This window comes from Ascaphus truei, chromosome 1, assembly GCF_040206685.1.
Source record: "Ascaphus truei isolate aAscTru1 chromosome 1, aAscTru1.hap1, whole genome shotgun sequence".
Taxonomy (NCBI): domain Eukaryota; kingdom Metazoa; phylum Chordata; class Amphibia; order Anura; family Ascaphidae; genus Ascaphus; species Ascaphus truei.
In genome coordinates, this window is record NC_134483.1 from 466,651,340 (window position 1) to 466,673,845 (window position 22,506).

The window sequence follows — 22,506 nt, forward strand, 5'->3', positions numbered from 1 at the left end:
CGAGGCATCCACTGGACCGTTAACTGGACTGCAAAACATCCCCCATTTCCCATGACGACTTTAGTACTAAGTGCTGCCTCCACTCGTATGTATCCAGTTCTGCTGCACTAAATGACAGGTCAGCTATGACCTGCGTTAACCTGTTTGCTGTCAGAGATGTCTGCAACACATTGTTCTGCAATTTATTGCAGGCTCCCCTGACCGCAAAGGGGTTATAACTTGTTCAGTTTTGGGGGCTTTGTTTGATTTGAAAAAAAATATAGTTCTGACTGACAGTAAACTACAGTAAAGAAGTAATCCCCTTTTCTGCAGCATTAATGGTAAGGAGGCAGAAAGACTGGTTATGAGAATGTTGTTATAATAAAAAAATATATAATGTGAGATACCATGAAGAAACATGTTCTCTTATCAACTTCATTTGAAACCTGTGCTCTCTTTTATATAATTCAGTGGTATTGTATGTTAAGAATGGCACTTACTATGAATCAATGACTTTTTTTTTTAACAATGAATAAGGAAGAGTTTAAATGTGCTGTTCCTCACAAAATTATTCTGGTAATCATAAACTAAGCATGTTGTTACACAGACCTTATACTTCTACGGGGAAACAACAATGAAAAACGTGGTCAATCTAAATTTAGCTATTTAGATGACATACAGTTTTTGTTTTAATATACTTCATAATCAAAAAAGATATACAGTATGTATTAAGTAGAGCGAAGTACGCATTTAAAGCTGCAGTTTCGTCAATATCCTGCATGTGTGTTTTTTTTAATAAATCAGTTCTGTATTAAGAAAAAATACTTTTAGCATTTTCTGTTTTTAAAAAAACAACTTTGAAAGACCAATTTTCTTGTATTCTATTTTAACATGTCCTGTCACAAGCCCTGGCACACCCCTTTGTCAGCCCTGCCCTCCCTCTAGCACATGTCAGTGCAGGATTGCTCATGAATATTCATGAGCTTCCACTGACAGACAAGCAGAATATAAACAGATCCCTTCACTAATTATGTCACCAAATTTCGACATGGAGAACGAATTGACCTGCAGCTATACAGTTCTTTAGGTAATTAGAGAGTGCACACATAAAACTATTGAAGTAAAAAAATAAAAAAATAAATAAAAAAAAGACTGAACTGCAGCTTTAAGACAGGTAGGGAAATGTAAACTTTCTCTTTCAATGTCTTCATGGAGCAGTAATGACACGTCTTGTCATCTCGGTCCCACAGGTGACATTTTACTGAACGTCAACGGCATAGACCTGAGGGGAGTAAGCCGCAGCGAGGCTGTATCCTTGTTAAAGAACGCCTCTTCCTCCTCAGTGGTGCTCAGAGCCCTGGAAACAAAAGAATACGAGCCCCCAGAGGACCTCAGCAACAACGCCCTGTGTGTGGATTCCACCCCGAATGGCCCTGAGAGCAGTGAATGGTCTCCTGCCTGGGCCATGTGGTTGAAGCTGCCTCAGTAAGTTCAGACATGTATCCCTCCTGCTCTAGGAGAGTGGGTGGAAAGATTTATGTTTCTTGGGCTGTTTTCTCCTTTCGGTTTATTATTCACTACATTGACGTGTCCTAATTCAAGCCAGACTTGGCTTAAGAACTTTGCTTTACAGTATGTTTTTGTTATCCTAATTGGATGTGTGCGGGGCCGCAGCCAGGACAAAATTGTACAGGAAGGAGTTACAGGGCTGATAAAGACAGTGATGCAAGATGTGAGCGACCCGGTTCAAATCCCAGTGCCATCTCCTTGCGACCTTTGAGTCGTCACTTGATCTTTCTGTGCAGCAAATTTTCTGTATTTATATCTACCTGGCATTATCAATGCCAGGTACAGGCATACCCCGCATTAACGTACGTAATGGGTCCAGAGCATGTATGTAAAGCGAAAATGTACTTAAAGTGAAGCACTACCTTTTTTCCCCACTTATCGATGCTTCGGTACAGGTAGGGAGCCGGTATTGCTGTTCAGGACGTGCTGACAGGCGCATGCGTGAGCTGCCGTTTGGGCGAGGGGAATCAGCGCATCACTACTATGGTGGTCTGTAGGGCAGAATACGTGTCCGTACTCGCGAAGCGAGCGTACGGACATAGGGGTATGGGGCTATTGAAAATATGTCCTTACTCGCGAGTGTACTTAAACCGGGGTATGCCTGTACTATGTCTTGAGTTTTCAACATCATCTGTCAAAGCAGCACTAGTTTTCTTCATTTTCTTGCTATGATCATCTTTTCAAACTAATGAAATGACGCTTATAGACCTGAACTTCTTCTATTGGTTTCAATCCATTTGAAACAATCGGGTACATTTTGGAGAGATGACCATTATGCAGGGCATCCATGTTTGTGCCTATATATACCTGGAATATACATAAAGTGTTTACAAGTACAGAGCACTGAATCACTCCTTAAAGTAGGTTCTCGGTAAAGTTATATCAGGATATGGCTAGTACAGGGGTCTGCAACCTCGCAAGGAAGAAGAGCCATTTTATAAAAAATGTCTTTGTCCAAAATATTCCCGAGAGCCGCAACACATGCATGAATATTACACCCCCACAAACACATACATATACCGTACACACACTAATAGGTATATGCTGTATAAGCATTAACATACAACAAACTTACTTTAGTCAGAATTAGGGAAAAGCAAAGATATGTGGGGCATAAAATGCATCTCACAAGAATAAGTCCCTTTATTTTGTTTTTTTTTTCATTGTTTTTCCATTCAAAACAGTTTGTCATTTTCAAATACACAATACATACACATGCATTACCCCCACCCTCAAATACATGCACACACACTACCAACCGAATACATTAACACACACACTATCCCCCCAAAGACATGCACACTCACACTACCCCCCCAAATACATGCACACACACTACCAACCGAATACATTAACACACACACTATCCCCCCAAAGACATGCACACTCACACTACCCCCCCAAATACATGCACACACACTACCCCCCCCCCCCCCCCCACCCCACCCACCCCCCAATACACACACACATACATACTGTCCATTGGGCCTGCATACACTTCCATTGGGCCTGCCACTCTCCTCACTGTACTGGGTTGCTTCTCCCCAGCTGCTGCCTCTCTCCCTCACTGTGCTGCACTTGGCCAGCAGCTATGGAGATGCCGTGTGGCAACAAGAGTCCCGACCAGTGCTTGGCTTGCCCCCCCCTCCTCCACCCCCCAGCAGCCAAGAGCAGCACAGTGAGGAGAGCCTCATGTAGGTGCTGAAAGAGTCGCTTGCAGCTCGGGAGCCACAGGTTGTCTACCCCTGGGCTAGTATATTCAAAGCTTTTATTTCAGGTTGGATGAGCTAATAATGATGTTTGGTCATGTGAAATCCTTTGCTCTGCACGGCATTGCTAGCCTCCCTTGCAATTCTTATCGTTGTTGTACCACCGTTTCCCCTTTAGGAAACTGATCTCCTGACCTTCCATCTCTCATACTTTGTGCAACACCTTTCTGTCCCTGAGCTCGCAACCACATAATACAATCTGAACACCGATTTAGGGGGATCAAATGAACATTGCAATTTTCCTATGGCAAGGGAATAAACATATGAATGTTGGGAACCTGCACTCACCTGTTTTAACAGCAACAAAAAAGGCAAAAGCAGGGCACTGCCCAGGGAGCCAGGTGGTATAAAAATATGAACATTTATTGTCTATTAAACATTACCAAAAAGAGGTGTGAAGCCTCCTACGCATTTCGCACGACAAAGTGCTGTATCAATAAAGCACTCTGTTGTGCGAAACGTGTAGGAGGCTTCACACCTCCTTTTCGTAATGTTTAATAGACAATAAATGTTCATATTTTTATACCACCTGGCTCCCTGGGCAGTGCGCTGCTTTTGCCTTTTTTGTTCTTGTTTGGACTCCTATCAGCGGTTTGACAGGCCACTAAAGAATCTAGGTGGCTCTAGGATTGGGTAAGATCTAGTGAAGTAATTATTACTACTCAGGATTTTAGAAATTACTGAACTGGACATTTATTAAATTATATTTTATTATATTTTTCTCCAATGAAGTTACAGGGAAGTGATAACATCGTTTTGTGACTGTTGCCTTCAGGAGAATTGAGAAGTATTAAGCATTGGTCACTCACTTAGTAGTATAGTATACCCACTCCACATTAGAGTTGTACCTATATGATTCATTAATTGAAATGGATTTATATTATTTTCCGGAACTGTTGGTGCACCCACTACTTTCATATCTTGAACTCACCTGTTTTAGAAGACTTAGTTGTCTGTTGGGGCTCAGGTCCTGCACCCCCTCAGTTGGGTACAGAAAAAATCTACAAGAAGTATGTTGGATCGGCACTTAAAGTAAAACCAACAAGTACATTTATGCAAAAGTGATTAATTTGATCTAAATCCAATAATAATATAAAAACAGCATCATCAGAAAAAAGTGAATTGACACACACTTCCTATAGCAAATGGCCTAGCAACGCTGGCGTTCTCTGGGCCCCAGGTCCTGTTCCTCCTGTTTGGAAAACTTGAAACGCCAGCGTTGCTATGCCATTTTCTGGAGGAATATTGTGTCAATTCACTTTGTTCTTATGATGCCGTTTGTGTTTTTATTGGATTTAGATTAAATTAATCACTTTTGTATAAATGTACTTGTTACTTTGACTTTTTTTGAGTGCCGGACGAACACACCTCTTGAAGGGAATAAGCATAGCCATTTAAAGAGCACTACTTGAGATTTGAACATAGCCTACAAAATAGATATTTAAAAGCAGGACTATTTTTCCTACTCAATTTCTTCTTGTCTAATAACAGAAATTATTTATCTTCACGTCTGGCTGAAATACTTTGTTCTTCGTATTTGTTTTGAGAAGCCCAGTGTGACTTTGAGCAAATCAGTTTGTCTCCTCACTCTATTGTCTGAAAAATGTGGTTTCCAATCTCTATAGGACAGTTTCATATCTGTTAATACATTTCTTAAAAATAGCCAAGTACACACACACACGTTATGGTGGGTAAAAAATAGTGACACAAACCGTCCACAGCAAAGCAAATAGCAAATGGAAATATTACTGTATGCTCATTTGCATGTCTTAGCAGGTCTGCAACCCCGCCTTTCACCATTATCACCCAGCCACACAGCACTTCCACTGCAGCAAGGGATTCTGGGAAATGACATACCCACCATTACTTAATTAAGTATGGTAAAACCTATCCTGCAAGTATAACCAACCTCACACTGATAAGACCAATTAAGGTTGAAACAGCTGTCTGTGGGTGGCTTTACTCGCTATGCATCTTAACCCTGGCTGTACTCAAAGCTGTGGCCATGCAGCAAGCTTAAGCCTATAGGGAACCATGTTAATGGTTTTGAAGCAAAAGGTGGCACTGTGTGTTCATTTGCATGTCATTTCCCAGAATCCCTTGCTGCAGTGGAAGTGCTGTGTGCTGGGTGATGGTGAAAGGCAGGGTTGCAGACCTGCTAAGACATGCAAATGAGTATACAGTAATATTCAAGTTGCTATATATATATATATATATAGATATATATATATATATACATATATATATATCTATATATATATATATATATCCATTTGTAATATTCCATTTGCTATATATATATATATATATATATATATATACAGCCCCTGTAAGTAAGAGCGGGCTACTTATCCTTCTCCTACTGGAGTAAGCCCTGGTAAGGGCAGGCGCCAGTAGTAACCATGGGTTTTTCCCCCTTCAAGCCCTGCCTGGAGTGATGGAGGCGGGCCCTCTGACTCTGTGCAGGCCTAGACAGAGGGGAGGTCCTGCTGACATCATGAGGGGCAGGGCTGACTCTATTTAGTGGCCAGTTCCTGTGAGTGACAGTTGGTTCTTGTCTGTCCTGGGAGTTGGAGGAGAGGAGTGATGTTCTGTCCTATGTACAGAAGAAAGAGTAAGGAGACCAACCTACGAGTTGGGAGAGTGAGCAGCAGCAGAGTGGACCAATGCCCTTCACCCAACTAAGGGGGTGAGGGGTAGAATCAATCCCCACCCAGAGGATACCCTCTGAGGTGGGCATAGGGGTGTGGAGGCCCCCCACAGACCATCCTGCTGGGAAGCCTACTTGGAGGGAAGGAGAGGAGAGAACAGGCCTGTACATTAGGGAGAACTGCTTCCTATGAACTGTGACTTTGCATGAACTGCTGTGGGCTACCTCCCCGTGTTGCCAGACAATAAAGACCTTGCTGATATTTTACCCAGAGACTGTGTGTGATCGGGAGCATTCACCCTGGGACCAGGGTTCTTTCTCTATAAGGGTCCTACCCCACATCCCTGGGGCTTATAGAGAATGGAGGCGCTGCACTACTAAAGAATGAAGGCAATTACCCCAGAAGCCTGGTCCTGTTATCCCCAACACCAACGTGAGAGACTCAGGCCCTCCTGTTCCAAGCAGGTACGCACCACCCAAGTACACGTAGCCAGTCTCACTACACCCTAGATAACCATCTGTGTCTGGGGGGGGGGGGGGGGAACATGGGTTACATATATATATATATATATATATGTCATTTCCCAGAATCCCTTGCTGCAGTGGAAGTGCTGTATGCTGGGTGATAATGGGGAAAGGCGGGGTTGCAGACCTGCCTAAGACATGCAGATGAGCATACAGCTATATTTGCATATATATATATATATATATATATATATATATATATATATATATATATATAAAATGAAGTGTGTGTGTGTGTGTGTGTGTGTCCTGCTCACCAACCTATGATGAAGACCACCACTGCAAACGGTCTGTACTCCTAGGCATCTAGCAGAGGAAGGGTTGTACAGTAACACGTGTCTGCCTCTGCCCAGATGTTCAGCACACATTCCAGTAAAGAACTTGCTGTGTTCTTAGAACTTTTTCTTATTAGACCCAGAATGTTTTTTTGTTTTTTTTCTAATTTCCAGGAAGCAGCTGTGTGTTTGTACAGTAACTTATGTCCCAATGTGCCGTGTAAATCTGAGCAGCAAATATATGGATAATTTAAGCTACAAAGAAAATTATTTGAAAACCAATAGCCTTCTCGTAATAGAAATGTATTGTGTCTAAAAACATCAATGACAAATTACCTTCATCTTTAATTGGGCTCCATTAGTTCACAGATCAAGTAGTTGTAATGCTCACATAATTCTGTTTTAGCTATAGATTTTTCTGCCAATTATTATTGAGAACCAAAATGTAAAAATGACCACATAAGAAAAGCATGCTAACAGATTCCAGAATATCTATCTGTCAAAACAGCACAACGCAACGTGGATTACGCCCCCGTCACCAAGAAAAATGTTTATTGACACTATTTTAGAAATGACTGGACTGGACTTGTATAAATGGCGCTCTAGGCAAATATTATTACAGGTTTTATCGTGCATATGTTCATAGCAACAGGGAGTCAAATGTTTCTGATCACTGATCTACAGCAGCGTTCCTTATCCTTTCTCAGTGCAAAATCAATGCGTATGTCAGTATTAGGTGATATCTTTATTATTTGGACTAACAATTGATATTTTAGGAAAGCTTTAATTAAAATATCAATTGTTAGTCCAAATAATAAAGGTATCACCTAATCCTGACGTACTCATTTACTCTGCACTAGCGCAACTGGACTAACACGGCTATTTCTACATAATTCATTGTCCTTTGTTGAAAGGAGAAAGCCTTGGCTGATTTTCACACTATTCTACATCATGCAAGATGCTTTTGTAGCCCTCTGTAAACAGCACAGGCTATACCTATCTTCCTTCTGCTGTGATAAGTCCTGTTAAGATCAGGCACCAGTAATTATCCTGGGTTTTCCCCCTATATAGCCTTATCCTAAATGATAGACGCAGGCCTGGACTCTGCTGCAGGCGTGAGCACGAGGGGAGGTCCTGTTGACATCACGAGGGGCGGGGCTAGCTCTATATTTAGCAGCCAACTCCGGTGAGTAGTGGTTCTTCGTTCGGATTAGTCAGAGTCTGGAGTTGCCGGTTAGTTATGCCGGGAGTAAGCAGTGCCGCTAACAGGCCATGAGTCAAGAAATCCTGCGGATCGGTCCGAGGATTTGAAGCGAACTACGGTTTCCCCTGCGCAGAGTGCAGGTGAAAGGAGAGCGGAAAGTATCAGCGTCCTTTAGTAGAGCTGATAGAGTTATAGACTTGGTGGACCAATGCCCTCACCCCACTGCCAGGGGTGATGGGGAGAATCCAAGAGCACCGCGAGTCTAAACTCGGGGGTGGGCCACGGGGTATTGAAGCCCTAGCTCAGACCATCCTGCCGGAGGAGTGACTTGGAGGGAAGGAGAGGAGGAATTATCTGGGCGAAGGCGAGTGGCGTGTAACCCGTACTGGCTATTGTGTTGCGGCTGTTGGAAGCCCTTATCGTTGGGATATTGTTGCTTTGTCAAATAAAGAGACTATTCTTCATCCGTAAAGACTGTGTGTGACTTGGAAAGTACTACCCTGGGACCCAAGGGGTTCTTCTATACCGGTCATGTCCCATATTCCTGGGAGTATAAAAGATGGAGGTGCTGCACCATTAAGAGATCATGGAGGCTACCACCCCAGAAGCCCGGTCCTGGCTCCCCCACAACATCGCGGGAAGCTCAGGCCCTCCTGTTCCTCACAGGTACGCACCACACCGCATGTAATCTGCCCTCATGCACCCTAGACACAACCGTAGAGTCTGGGGGAGGGGGGGAAGCAGGGTTACACTTTTATATCACTATTTGGTTTACTTTTGTAGCCAGGTCACCTGAGGGCTACTATTCTATCCTTGTACTGGCAGTAAGCCGTGTTACAACTCCAGGCTGCCAGTAGTTGATATGGGGTTTTCCCCCTCCTTGGTGCTGCACTTGAGTGACAGCGGGAAGTGGTGACATCAGGCCTGGGCATGACCAATCATGGGACAGACCTGGTGCCCTCCTCCTGGCAGTACTTAAGGACAATGCCGCCCAAATTCAGGAGTGCCTCTACCCGCTTGAGAGGGGCAAGTCACACAGTCAAGAGCCTGACTATTGGGCCTTCTCTAGTCCTCTTCCACTTGGGGGAGAGTGAGTGTGTACCATACCTCTGCCCCTGATAGAGGGGCATGGAAAAGCTGGGACTGCTGTGGGTGCCCTTGGCCTGTAGCGAAGGTCCAGGGACCATCCTTCAGTGAGTAGCTGATAGTTGCTGTATTGGGCAGAACCCTGCCATGTGCTGTGCTGTACAGTGAGGACAATAAACCATTCCTGTTGTTATACCCCCTGCCTGGTGTGTGACCTTACTGGGGGGGAGAGGTAATCGGTTCTACCGTGGGAGATCATCTTCAGTTCCCTGGAGCCTACGGCAAATGGAGGCACTGCGCTGCTAAAGAATATGTAGGGTATGAACCCCTGAAGCCTAGTCCTGTGTCCCCAATACCACCAACGAATGACTCTGCCCTCCTGTTACCAGCAAGTATCATGTACCACACGGTCAGTAATGGCCAAATGTCCCACTGGGTGGGGGAAACACTGTTACACTTTTAGAGAATATTTCAGTTTTACAATAGGGTTAGCATACAATATGTAAGTGTATTAGTATTCTAAGGCTACGCTTATAGAGCCGGTGATGGCGACGTCAGGCTACGGTCGATGTAAAAATCAAATTGAGATGACATCCAGCGATCGCGACCAAGCCGTCGCGTCGCGCTTACTATAAGCGCACGCGACGGCGGCAATGCATTTATTTTGACATTGTGTCGCTGTCACCGGCACTATAAGCACAGCCTTAGTGAATACAAACTATTTTAAACAGGTATACGTCCTTCACACTGGGTGAGTTTTGTTTAAAATATACTCCTGGTTGTGTTGACCACTGGTACACGATTGCATTGATCTCCAAGGTTACAGAGATAAAAGCTCTTTTTTTTTCCAGTGGCTTTTCGCTGGTTTAAAATGGCCGCCCACAACTTCCCTGCCAGCACGCCATCCAGTGCCATTACATGTGTCACGTGTCTACAAATACTTATGTATTTCCTTGCGTTCATCCAATGACGTTTTACTGCCATTAATTAACTCATCCTGAAGGCTTCCTTGTCTGTCGTTTTAACCCCTCAAACACAACAACAATAAAAGGTTTATCATCTTCAGAAGCAGATGAATCCTACGAGAATGTTCATTGTAATTATCAGAGACAATTGGACAAAAAGGACAAAAATCAGGGACATTTTAGAATTAATCTCCAAAAGAAAATTGAAAAGTACTGACTTTTATCAGTGAGATGCCCCAAAACTCGGTGGGAGTGGACATGTGCTTCCTGCACCTGGATCACTCCCAGCTTAAAGCAGCAATCCCAGCTGCCAGTTTTGTTCTTTTTATTTATTCATTTTTTTTATAGTGTTTGAATTGTATGTCCCAGCACCTCAAACTGTGACTCAAGACCTGAAAACAGAGCGGTTCAGCTCCAGGGGACCCCTTTGCTTCAAATGCTGTAAACATTTTGGTCCAAAGTTTTGCTGCCTTAAAGAGTGACCCGCTGTGCTCATTTACATATCATTACCCAGAATCCCTGGCAGCCGTGTTTGCTAAGCGATAGGGGTGCAGACATGCAAAGACATGCAAATGCACCTCAAGTGGTATTTGTATTTACTGTACGCTGCTTTAAAGCTGCAGTTCAAGCAATATCCTGCATGTGTGTTTTTTTTTAATAAATCTGTTCTGTAGTAAGAAAAAATACTTTTAGCATTTTCTGTTTTAAAAAAAACAACTTTGAAAAACCAATTTTCTTGTATTCTATTTTTAAAAGCATGCTTGTTGCTATAGCAACCATTTACATTCCCCATATTTAAAGATGTCGCCAAACTTTACCGATCAATAGACGGAGAACGAACGGACTGGCAGCTATGCAGTTCTTTAGGTAAGTAGAGATTGCCCACATGAAACTATTGAAGTAAAAAAAAAAAACTAAAAAAAAATGGGAGCTTGAACTGCAGCTTTAAGATATCAGTGCTGACAAAGAGCTGAGCTGGTTCCTTGGTCTTATTGTGAATTCAGTGATTGAAACGTTTCCTCAATTTTGCGCAGCATAAATTTGTATATACTGTAAATCCTGGGAGAACAAAAAAGGAAACCAAGACGGCTAGGATATTGTCTGTGAAATGGTTGCATTGCGTGTAGGTTTGGTTAGTATTTTATAAAGAAAATAATCCCTCTGCGTGCATAGCACTTCTGCAGCCATTTTACACATAATGAGGTAAGCAGAGTTTAGTTTCCTAGGTTATGCCGTTTGCCAACAATTCTGAGACCTGATTACCTCATCCTACCAAGCAAATAGAAAATGTGGGCTTTTGGGAACAAAAACCGCAATGTTTCACTGTTTTTTACTTTTGTTAAGTGCGCAACTATTCTTACATTTCAGGTTACACATTGAGAACTGTTACAATGTCATTTACAAGGCAAGAAAACACTAGAGAGTTAGGGGTCAGTTTTCAGTCCTGAGAGGATTTGCACTGCAGTAATTTTCTAATCTTAAAAGGGCAATAGACAGTGAAATTGCAGGGAACTTAAAAAAACAAACTATATATTTACTCTGTCCTTTAAATATTGTTTCAGAAGTAATGTTTTTTTTTTTTGCTTGACAGTCTAAGGCCTCGGCCAGGGTGGCGCTGAGCGGGCGGGCGCGCTCACGCAGGCCGCTCTGAAACACATTGCGGCAATGTGTGTGGCCAGCATGAGCAAGCGCCTGCACATGCTCGGCGCGTAGATGCTTGCAGAGCAAGCAAATTTGATTTTGCCGCTCGCAAGCGCGTCACGTGAGCGGTTCGCCCAATGAGGGCGAACCAGCTCCGTGACTTCGTGGCCACGCCCCCAGACGAGTGCACACCTAGCCGGCCACAAATCACCCGGCCGAGCAGGGTGCAGCGCACGAGCGCCCGTGCGCCCGCTCCCTGCCTGACCGCAGCCTAACGGTGAAAGGCTCAGTAACAAACACCACAAAATGTCAAATATACAGTACTAGCTGAAAGTACACGACGTTGCTCGGGAAAAATATCATTTAAAAATAAACAAAAAATACTGAGATTTATAAATGGATAATTAAATGGTTTTTTTTTTTGGTTTTTTTCAACTTTCATTTTTATTCGTGGAAATCAGCTCTACAGAAACGCACCACCCATGGGCGTACATTATGGTCAATCCACTTTTTTGTGGAAAACAGCTGTCGACACTAACAGCACCAAACGATCCCTATGTAGGGATTTAAGACAAGACGTACACGACATACAGGACTGGGGAGGGGACACATGTGGTGGAAGGGGAAGAGGGGGGGCGATCTTGCGAAGCTCTGGAGAAGGGTCGAAGCGACGACGAGTGGCTGGATATTTACTCTACTAAACCTGCTGCTCGGCGTAGCTATTGGGTGGCTCTAATTAACGTTTCCCTACGTCCGTGTCTCGTCTATCACATCCAAGGAGAACGCATTTTCATATTATTAGTGCAAAATTGAGGCGGCGTCCACCCCTGGGATGTTGGTTTGTTCCAGCCACGGGCTCCAGACTTTTAGAAATTTAGTGCCAGAGTCGTTGACCCAACTCGTCAACTGTTCCATCTGGCAGACGTGCCAAATTCGGTTCCTAATTTTGGGGATAATTGGGATCTCCTTCTGCTTCCACAATGCTGCGATCTCGCATCGGGTGGCGGTCGTGAAATGCATGACCAATTTGTGTGTCGTTCTAGACATGTCCTGGGGTCGCCTGCCCAAAAGGAACAGCCACGGGTCCAGGGGGATCTCTAACTCGAGAATCCCTTGCAGCCAGTCACGAATTTTTTCCCAAATCTGGGCCACCCTTGGGCACGACCACAGCATGTGTTTGAGGTCAGCTAATTCCCCGCACTGTTTGGGACAGAGCGGCGAATAACCCCTGACAAATTTGGATAATTTAGCTGGGGTATGGTACCACCGCATAAGGACCTTATATGCGTTCTCCTTCAATGTGACACATATTGAGCTTTTCGCAGCCGCTTGCTATATGTAGTCCCACTCTTTGTCCTCTAACGTGTCCCCTAACTCTGTCTCCCATTGTCGCATGAATCGTAGTCGGGGGTTGTCCACTTGAGCCGGACAGACTACCTCCCTGTACATTCGAGAAGTCAGTCCCCTTTTGTCCGTTGGAATAGAACACAGCTGTTCAAAATTAGTTCGTGCGGGACGAACGGGGAATTTGTTATAAAATGCCCTGATCTGGAGGAATCTAAATAACTCTACATTTGGTAGTTTTGATTCGTCTTTTAGCATATCGAACGTCTTGATAGATCTTTTACCCCCCAGATCCTTTAATCGATTGTACCCTGCTTGCGTCCATTTTATAAATTTATCGCCTGCCAGCCCCGGAGCAAAATCCGGATTGCCCCATAGGGGGGTCATTAGTGTTTGAGGTGAGGTTAGGTTAGCTTTCAGTTTGGATGTCTCCCACACCGCTAAGGAGTTCGCCACAGCACAGAGCGGTGTCCCAATGCCTTTTTTGCATTGTTTTGGTAGCCAGATCAGATCATGAAGTGCCACTGGAGCACAACATTCCCTTTCCAGCTCTGTCCATCTTCTGTTTGTGGGGTCCGCGTGCCATTGAATGATTTGTATAAAACAAAAATGTGTTTGTGATGCGTCAAAATCGGTCAGAATTCCTCCATGACATGTGTAGATAATACTGGATAACATGAGAAAGTCCATGAATGATGTGGTAATTTGTCAGGTAAGGGCTAGGAGTCTAGTGAGGTCCACTTGACCATCACAGAAAGAAACCCCATAACGGCCCCTCCTAGTAACCAAATAGGACGTAATAACAGGCACCGGTAACCATATACATATATGTGGGGGCACTATGGCCCTTTACCTTGGTGCTAGCAGGACTCCTCGATATCCAGGGCGTGCTGTTCATCCAGGTAAGTATGCAGCAAGAAGAAGAGTATAGATGTGTAGCACTGCCGCAATTTCCAGCTCCCAGTGGAACCGGAAAAATGATGAGGTAAGCTTTCAATTGAACAACAGGTCAGGTTTTATTGCAGGGTGGTGCAGCAAGGGGACAACGGAACAACACTAACGCACCTTAGTGCTTACCTCATCATTTTTCCGGTTCCACTGGGAGCTGGAAATTGCGGCAGTGCTACACATCTATACTCTTCTTCTCATTGAATGATTTGGCCTAATTGTGCCGCTTTATAGTACGCCATCAAGCAAGGTACCGAGAGTCCTCCTTTTACTACTGGTTTTGTCAGTAGGCTTTTTGCAATTCGTGGGCGTTTTTTATTCCAAATAAATTGGATGATGTGAGCTTGAAGGGCTTGGATCTCAGATTTAACTAATGGTATTGGTAGGGTCTGAAACAGATATAACATTTTGGGCAGTAAGTTCATCTTCACGCTATGAATTCTGCCGAACCATGATATCCCGTACCCCGCCCACACCCTGAGATCCTCCTTGAGCTTCTTCATCATCTTGGGGAAATTTGCCTTATATAAAGTATTATAATCCCTGGTGATATATACCCCTAAATATTTAATAGCGGAGGATTGCCACTTAAAATTGAAATTTAGTTCTAATAATTTTTCGATTGGTTTAGGTAGATTGATGTTGAGCGCCTCGGACTTGGCCTGGTTAATTTTGAACCCTGAAATCATGCCAAAGGTGCCCAAGATCTCAAAGACATTGGGCAGGGTTGTCAGCGGTTTAGAGATAGTCAGAATCACGTCGTCTGCATATAGCGCAGCTTTGTGATGCTGTCCCCCCATTTGGATTCCTGATATATTAGGGCTGCGAGGGGTTCGATACAAAGGGCAAAAAGTAATGGGGACAGCGGGCAACCCTGACGAGTTCCACTTCGGATATTAAATAGCTCAGAAGGGAAGCCCTGATGCCGCACTTTCGCTGTGGGACCTGAGTATAGGGCCATTATTGCCTCAAGAAGGCGGCCTCCAAACCCAAACACCACCAGCGTCTCTCGGAGGTAAGACCAATCGATACGATCGAATGCCTTCTCGGCATCCAGACTTAACACCATGGACGGAATGTGTTTTTGTTTTGCCAAATCTATCAGATCAATTATCCGTCTGGTGTTATCTGCCGCCTGTCTGCCTGCAATAAAGCCTACTTGATCCGGATGTATCAGGCCTGGAAGGACACTACCCACCCTGTTTGCTAATAGTTTGGAAAAGATTTTTATGTCCGAATTAATCAGGGAGATTGGCCGGTAGCTCTTGTAGTCTGCCGGGTCCTTACCAGGCTTGTGGATCACCGAGATAGACGCCTGGAGCATCTGGGCCGGGAAGGGTTCCCCCTCCAGGATCCCGTTAAATAACTTCAGAAGATGAGGGGCTAGGGTCTTACAAAAAATTTTATAGTACAAATTAGAGTATCCATCAGGACCTGGGGCCTTGGCTGGTTTGAGGGACTTAATTACCTCTGTGATCTCTTCCAGGGTGAAATCACCCTGTAGGGCCTCCTTCTCAACCCTGCCCAGGGTCGGAAGCTGTGCCTCAGACAGAAACCTCTTTAAGGTAGCTGATGTTTTTTGGTTATGGGTAACCTTATCTCCATCGTACAGTGTAGCATAGCATTTCCGGAATGCTTCCACAATTTGTCTCGGATCGGAGGTAAGGTCACCCTGCTGGGTTTTAATTGCCGCTATCCGGAAGTTTGGAAGCTTGTTTCGGAGCTTGTTGGCTAGTAAGGTATCTGGCTTGTTGGCTTTTTCGTAAAATCTGCGTTTGGACCAAGCTAACTCCTTCTCGGCCTGGGATGATAACACTAAATTAAGGGCCGCCTTAGTGTCTAACAATTCTTGCCACGTGTTTTGATTTTTGTCTGCGGAATGTTGTGCAGTGAGAAGTGTTAATCTCGCCTGCAGCTCTTGTATTTTAGATGCTTTCTCTCGTTTCCGCTTACCAGCTATGTTCATAAGGAACCCCCTGAGAGTGGCCTTATGGGCTTCCCAGAGCGTGGCCTGCGACTGTACGCTTCCCTTGTTTTCTCTAAAGAAATCTTTTATCCGGTCACGTATCGCCCTTTCGGTAGCGGGGGCCTTAAGAAGAAGCTCATTGAGCTTCCAGTTTGCTCCGGGTCTGTCTAGCCCTACAATCGTGCACCTCAGCTCTATAGGCGCATGGTCGGACCACGAGATCTTGTGAATCTCTGTGTGGCCCACCACTGGAACCACTCTGTTTGATACTAGGAAGTAGTCTATTCGGCTATATCTGTCATGGGGGTGTGAGTAGAAAGTATATTCTCGAGTCACCGGGTGTTGTTCTCTCCAGATATCCGTCAACTGACAGTCCTGAAGGCCCTTGCGTAGGGTTAATATGTCCTGTCTGTGGGCTGTGTTAAGTTGGGTGCATCTGTCAAGGTCGGGGTCCAATGTGCGGTTCAGGTCTCCTGCGAGGAAGGTATTTCCCTTAGCCATTTTATGTAATATGGAAAAAAATTGTTCAAAAAAAGCGGGGTTTTGTTCACACGGGGCATATACTGACGCTAGTGTTACCTGTTGATTTTGTATTGTTCCCGTTAAGATTAAGAATCTACCTTGTAGGTCAGAGTATTGTTTGTCTATGGTCAGGGCAAGCCTGTTATGTGTGATTATTGCTACGCCCCTTTTTTTAACATTCGCAGATGCTAGGTGGAATGTTTTATAGCTCTTATCTAGAAATTTCGGGTGGTTTACGCGGGAAAAATGAGTTTCCTGTAGGAAAATAATGTCGGCCTTCCGACGGTTATATTCCCTAAAGGCAATTCTCCATTTAACGGGACTGTTGAACCCCTTCACATTATGTGAAATCATAATAATCTCATTACTCATCTGAGCAGTATATCGTGAACCATCTACGTAACCGCCGTTGTTGGACGAGTTGGTATCTTGTCTCCTGTCTTCTTCTTCGCCGATCAATCTCCCGCCTCTCTCTCTCCGTGATCCAAGCGTTTGTCTCTGGGATTGAAATCCAGGGGGGGCTGACACAGAAGGGGGGTGGGGAGGGGAACATATAGACAAACAACAAAGAAAAAACAGATATCAAAACATTGGTCACGTGACATTGGCACCCGTACCGCAGTCCCGTGATCCTCGCCCCTGGGTATTCGGCGGGAGGGGGTTCCCGCACTCCCTCTTGGCGTCCCTCCCCCTCCCCTGCCGCCCAACCCATCCAAGGGACTTTGTCGGAATCCACTAGCCTAAACCCAGCCAGTCCCGACTCGGAGCACATGTGGAGATCAGGGCAGGTCTATACCCCCCCGCCCCTCTCCGGTTGCTTCCCGTTATCCCTAAATGAACGAACAACTACAACTTTAACTTTTACTAGTAACCCCGTGTTGCACCTCACCCCCAACCTCTTGTGCTGCCCTCTATCTGACCCTCCGCATTCCTCTCTCAACCTATGAGGACTTCCTGTCTCCACTTGGCTAACTTCGCTCCCACTGGCTCGACCTGTCCCTCCTTTTTGTGCTAGCCTGCTCCAGCGTGTGCCGTGCCTCACTCATCCTAAGTACTCTGCTCGTCTACAGCTAACTTCCGTGAGCTCCCTGTTGTCCTCTAGCTACCCCTCTCTCCTCTTTTTTCCCTACTTCTATCTAAATGTTCTGCCGCCATTAGGCTTCCCCTCACCTCTCCTCTTCTCTCGCTTCTCCTCCCTAACCTTCCCGCGTCCTACAACTTGCCTCCTCCCTGTACACTCGCCTCTACCCATCTTATTATCACTTACTTTTCCTTCTTGCTCCCTTCCCTTGCGTCACCAACTCCTCCCCTTCTACGTACACTTCCCCCTGCTTTTCCTTTCCCGTATGCTCCTAGCTCTACCCTCTTCCTATCACTTACAATTCCTTCTCCCTATCAGCTCATTACTTCCGCTTCCTCAAGCTCCTTTCTTCTAAACTTCCACTCGATACCAGCTACTCTGCCTACTCATCTTCCGGTTACTCCTACCTCTCTTACTCCCCTTGCTAATTTTCTACAAGAGCCCGTATTGTCCATAATTGTCTCTTCCCTCCCCCTCCCTCCTTCTAATTGCTGCTGTGCCGCTCTTCCCTGCGGCTCGTTACGGCTTTCTGCGCGGCCTCATCTCTCCGGCTGCGCTCCTCTCTCCGATTCTCTCCCCTCTCAATGTGCCGCCAATCTCCGCTGCTGTGCGGCTGTCGCCGCCGGAACCGCGTCGACTTCCGTGCGCTATGTCCTTCGATGCTCTTCCATGTTCCGCCCCACTCAAGATGGCCGCCTTTGGGGACGCCCCTTCCTGTGACGTCTCGCCTCCTCCGCCATTTTGGAATAGGCGGGCGCACGAGGAAGACGCAGCCGAAGCCGCTCCTCTTGCCTGGTCTGTTTTCCCGCTTGGTGAGCTCTTCCCGCCCTCTCCTCTTCCGTGTCCTGCGTTTTCAAGCTGGTAAGCGGAATTTTTTTACAGTCTCCTTTTCCCTCCTTAGGGCTCAGCGCCATGTGGATGATTACAGGGACTGTTTTTTTACCAGGCCAAAGTCATGGGGAGCCCCGGTATATGGAAAGTTTGTCAGCATATTCGCTGGGGGCTGGTGCAACCTCAAACCAGAACCTTTAAGAACTTTTACAACTTGGGGGTTTATTTTAACTGTGGCAGAAGAGTAGTTATCACCTTAGGCGACCCCTCCTCTGGCTGGGCTTCCAACTGTGTTCCACCCGGGGCTCACCGCCGGAGCTTCAGGCTCCTCATTGACAGCGCCAGGTGCTGTTCCGAGTCCAAGTTTCTGGAGGAACTTGTTCCCTTCCTCTGGAGCTTTTAGATGGATAGGTCGCCCATTGCGGATCAACATGAGGCCGAAGGGGAACGTCCACCGGTACCGGACCGCTTTCTCCCTTAGCACCCTGGTAACAGGCCACAGGTCCCTCCGTCTTGCCAGTGTGATGGGTGACAGATCTTGAAACACCGCAATCTTAGCTCCCTCAAACGCCATGAAGGGGGTATTTCTTGATTTTTGTAGGATCTCTTCCCGTGTGCGGTAATGATGTAGACGCACTATAACGTCCCTGGGGAGCTCGCTGGGCTGGGGCCGGGAGCGCAATGCCCGATGGCACCGGTCCATCACGAGCCTATCTTTTGGGGACTCCGGGCAGATATGCTCCATCCAGCGCCCTACAAATTCCTCACAGTCCACTATGTCCTCAGGGATTCCGCGAAGGCGCACATTATTGCGGCGGTCTCTGTTTTCGGCGTCCTCTTGCCGGTTCCGTAATTCATTAATCTGGGACTGTAGATCCGCCGTTGTTTTAGCGCCCTTTTGAATTGCTTTGGCGTTTGCGTCGACCCTCACTTCTAACTCCTGCGTCCGGGCCCCCAGACCTCCCACCTCTTTGGCCAAGGCTCTTATCTCTGCTTGGTTCCCTTCCCCCTCTGACTCAGAGCCTGTTCTGGATGCGGGGGCCATTGCTGAGGCCGCTCTGCGGGCTCTGCTCTCGCCGAAATATGCCGGTAAGCTCCGCTTTCCTGGGGTTTTCGCCGACTTCTTCGACATCCTGGAGTTATTGTGCAGCGTTTGTGCTTTTTTGGTGTAATTTGGTGCAGTTATTCGTCCGTTTTGCTTATTTATGTTGGAGAGGGGCACAGAGCTACAGGATTATGCCTCCATGCTCTCCAACCTCGCGCATGCGCTCAAATGTTTTGTTTTTTAATGCGAAATTCCCTGCTAGAACAACAACAACAACTCCACCCCGGGCAAGCCTTAGGGCAAGGCGAGCAGGGTGTTGCCTTGGGCTCCGCGCTCCCTCCTCTCCCTTCTCCTGTCGGCGCCGGGATCTAAATCATGCCCGAGAGCAGAGATCTGGAGGAGGCAGCTAGGGAGTCCCCGAACCAGCGCAGGGCCGCACCGCTGCTCACCCCAAGGTAGTGAGGGAGAGCTGTGTGTAGCTGGGGGAGGTGGGAGGTGTGCACATAAATGTGTATATAGCTGGGGGAGGTCTTACCTTATGCGGAGCGGGCTTCTGCAGCATTGTGTTGTCATGGCGATGCAACAACGTTGCGCAGTGATGTCATGGCGATGTGGCATTTTGCCATGACAACACGATGTAATTACGCTGCAAGAGGAGGGGTCCCACTGCCGGTATGCCGCCCTGGGCCCTGCCAAAGGTAAGGCCGGCCCTGAATTCTCCACGGATAATAGTTTCTTTGCCTTTGAGGTCCAGAAGTGTTCGATCGAAAACCGCTAATTTGTGTTTTTGGGACATTGTACTCTTGTCTAAAACAATAATCGCGCACTCTTGAATAAATTTGTCTGCTCCTGTTTTTTTGCTAATGTTGCAAATCGGATTTTCAGAGTGACCAAGATTAAGTGGTAGCTTGAGTGTTGTGTGATGGGAACATGCCATTAGTGATGTCATCAGTGCTGTCATTTGTGAATTGTAGCCAAACAGACAAACACCTGCTCCTTGATCTCAGGAACCATCATGCAAAATGTGGTTACGATATTTTAAGAGGTGTCCAAATGCATAGTGAACAGACAAACAACTTTCCAAAATATATAGTAGATGCTGCTTTTGTTCCCACGTCGCTAGATTTCAACGCAAATTCACAAATCTTCCCATTCTTATTCAGTTCACAATAGATAAATGCCTTTTTTTGTTCTGCAATTTCTCAGACAAATCACCTGCCACATTTATAAAAAAAAATTAAAAAAAGACAAATGTTGGGCTTTTATTAACCTTTCTATATCCCTTATTTGAAGCCTTGGTGAAGATTAAACCAAATAATTTCCAGGCCACATGCTCACCTATAGATGATCAAAAATATGTTGTGGTGAAATCCTCAAAAATCCTGTATGCATGTACAATTTGTCTTTGCTCTCAAAAATGTACCTGTTAGAGTACCATCAATCGGAGACTTCATGTGGCTACTAGTTTTGTAAGAACTTAGTCAAATGTATAGGGATTTAATTTTTGTTCAGTACGGATTTGGACATCCTCACCTGCCCTTAAATTCACATCCAGGAAGTCAACTATATGACTTATTAGATCAGTGACAATTTTAAGTTGTAAACAGTGGAATTCTACATTTCTACAAAAGACAAGTGATGTAAAGTTCCCATCTCCAAATGAAAATAATATTTTCTGTATATTTATACCCCAGAACAATATTGTCCTGACATAGACACATAGAAACATAGACACATAGGCGACCCAAACACAACCTTGGCTGAAGGAGCATCTCAGTGAGTAAAGGCGCTAACTCTGAGAACAATTTGAAGCCGGGGAACCTGGTTCAAATCCTGTTGTCACTTTATCTCCCTGTCCCTCAGGCACCAAAAAAAACACAGATTGTAAGCTTATCAGGGCAGGCAGGGAGTGTGTCTGTAAAATTCCTATGTACAATGTTGCTTACCGCATGCTATACTGTAATTGTGAAGTGCTATGAATACCATTGGGAGAAAAGTACAATATGAAATGAAGTTATTATTAACCTGAAACACCTACCAACACACTATCAAATATAGGTTACTCGTCGGCCAATACATGGCATCCAATAAGAACCTATTGTGGGCATATAACGTGCTATTAAATGGGGGAGGGGTAAACAAAAAAAAATACATTTATTAGCTTGTAGACCCATATTATGGTTACTTGAAGTATGAATTACAATCTAATCTTGCCCAAATATAATTATTGCCCCATTGATTGCCCGCCCCTCAACATCAAGAATGGGAAAGGAGCACGTCCTCTGTCGTTGTAATTGTGATCTAAGTTTAGTAAACGCTGAGGTCGCCATCTCTAGCAAATAGGAAAATTATTTATTTATTTTATTTATAAAATATTTTACCAGGAAGTAATACATTAAGAGTTACCTCTCGTTTTCAAGTATGTCCTGGGCACAGAGTTATAATGACAAATACATGGTTACAAATACAGTTACATAAATTAACAGGATATACATTATATACAAGACATTGCATGTACAACTAAAGCAAATATATATTATAGGCTTATGAAACGTGAAAAATGTCCATGACATTGGTGCAACGTCATGAGGCCACCAGGGTTCCACTTAATAGGATCTTGCCCTATTGTCATGGGTCACTCAAAGGTTTACGAGCGATGCAGTCACATACACTGGGTGTTCAGTGAATTGCAGTGCAGTATTAAGAGTTCTTATGGGAGCTGTTATTATGTTGTTGTATTTGCATGTTTATGAAATGCAGCATTGAATATGTTCGTGAGCTTACGAACAAAAAGCACATTGAATGGATTCTGTATATCATTTTCATGCAGACACGTCTTGCTACGTGGACATTCTGTCTTTTGGCTACCAGTTAAGTGACCAATATTGAGTCATGTTGGATTTGTTTTTTAAATTACCAATAAGAATGGTAAAGAAGATAACATAGAATTCCACATTTTTGAGAGTTGTTAACTTTATGAGTTATTAATTTCCCATGTTTTAAAGGTCTTTTACCAGTAACTGGAATACATTTTTTTCCCCTTAATTTTATCATTACCAAATGTAACTGACTCACTCTGGTGCCTGGTGACCTTGAGTGTTAACTT

The 22,506-nt window shown here is 45.0% G+C and overlaps 1 protein-coding gene across 3 annotated transcripts in view; it reads left to right on the forward strand.

The window, feature by feature from the left end:
• LNX1 (ligand of numb-protein X 1) overlaps positions 1–22,506 on the forward strand; it is a 163,147-nt gene that overhangs the window by 121,295 nt on the left and 19,346 nt on the right. For all 3 annotated transcript variants that reach the window (XM_075566582.1, XM_075566589.1, XM_075566594.1), the window contains one exon: positions 1,230–1,464. In XM_075566582.1, the coding sequence (XP_075422697.1) occupies positions 1,230–1,464 (235 nt within the window). The remainder of the gene's footprint in view (positions 1–1,229; positions 1,465–22,506) is intronic.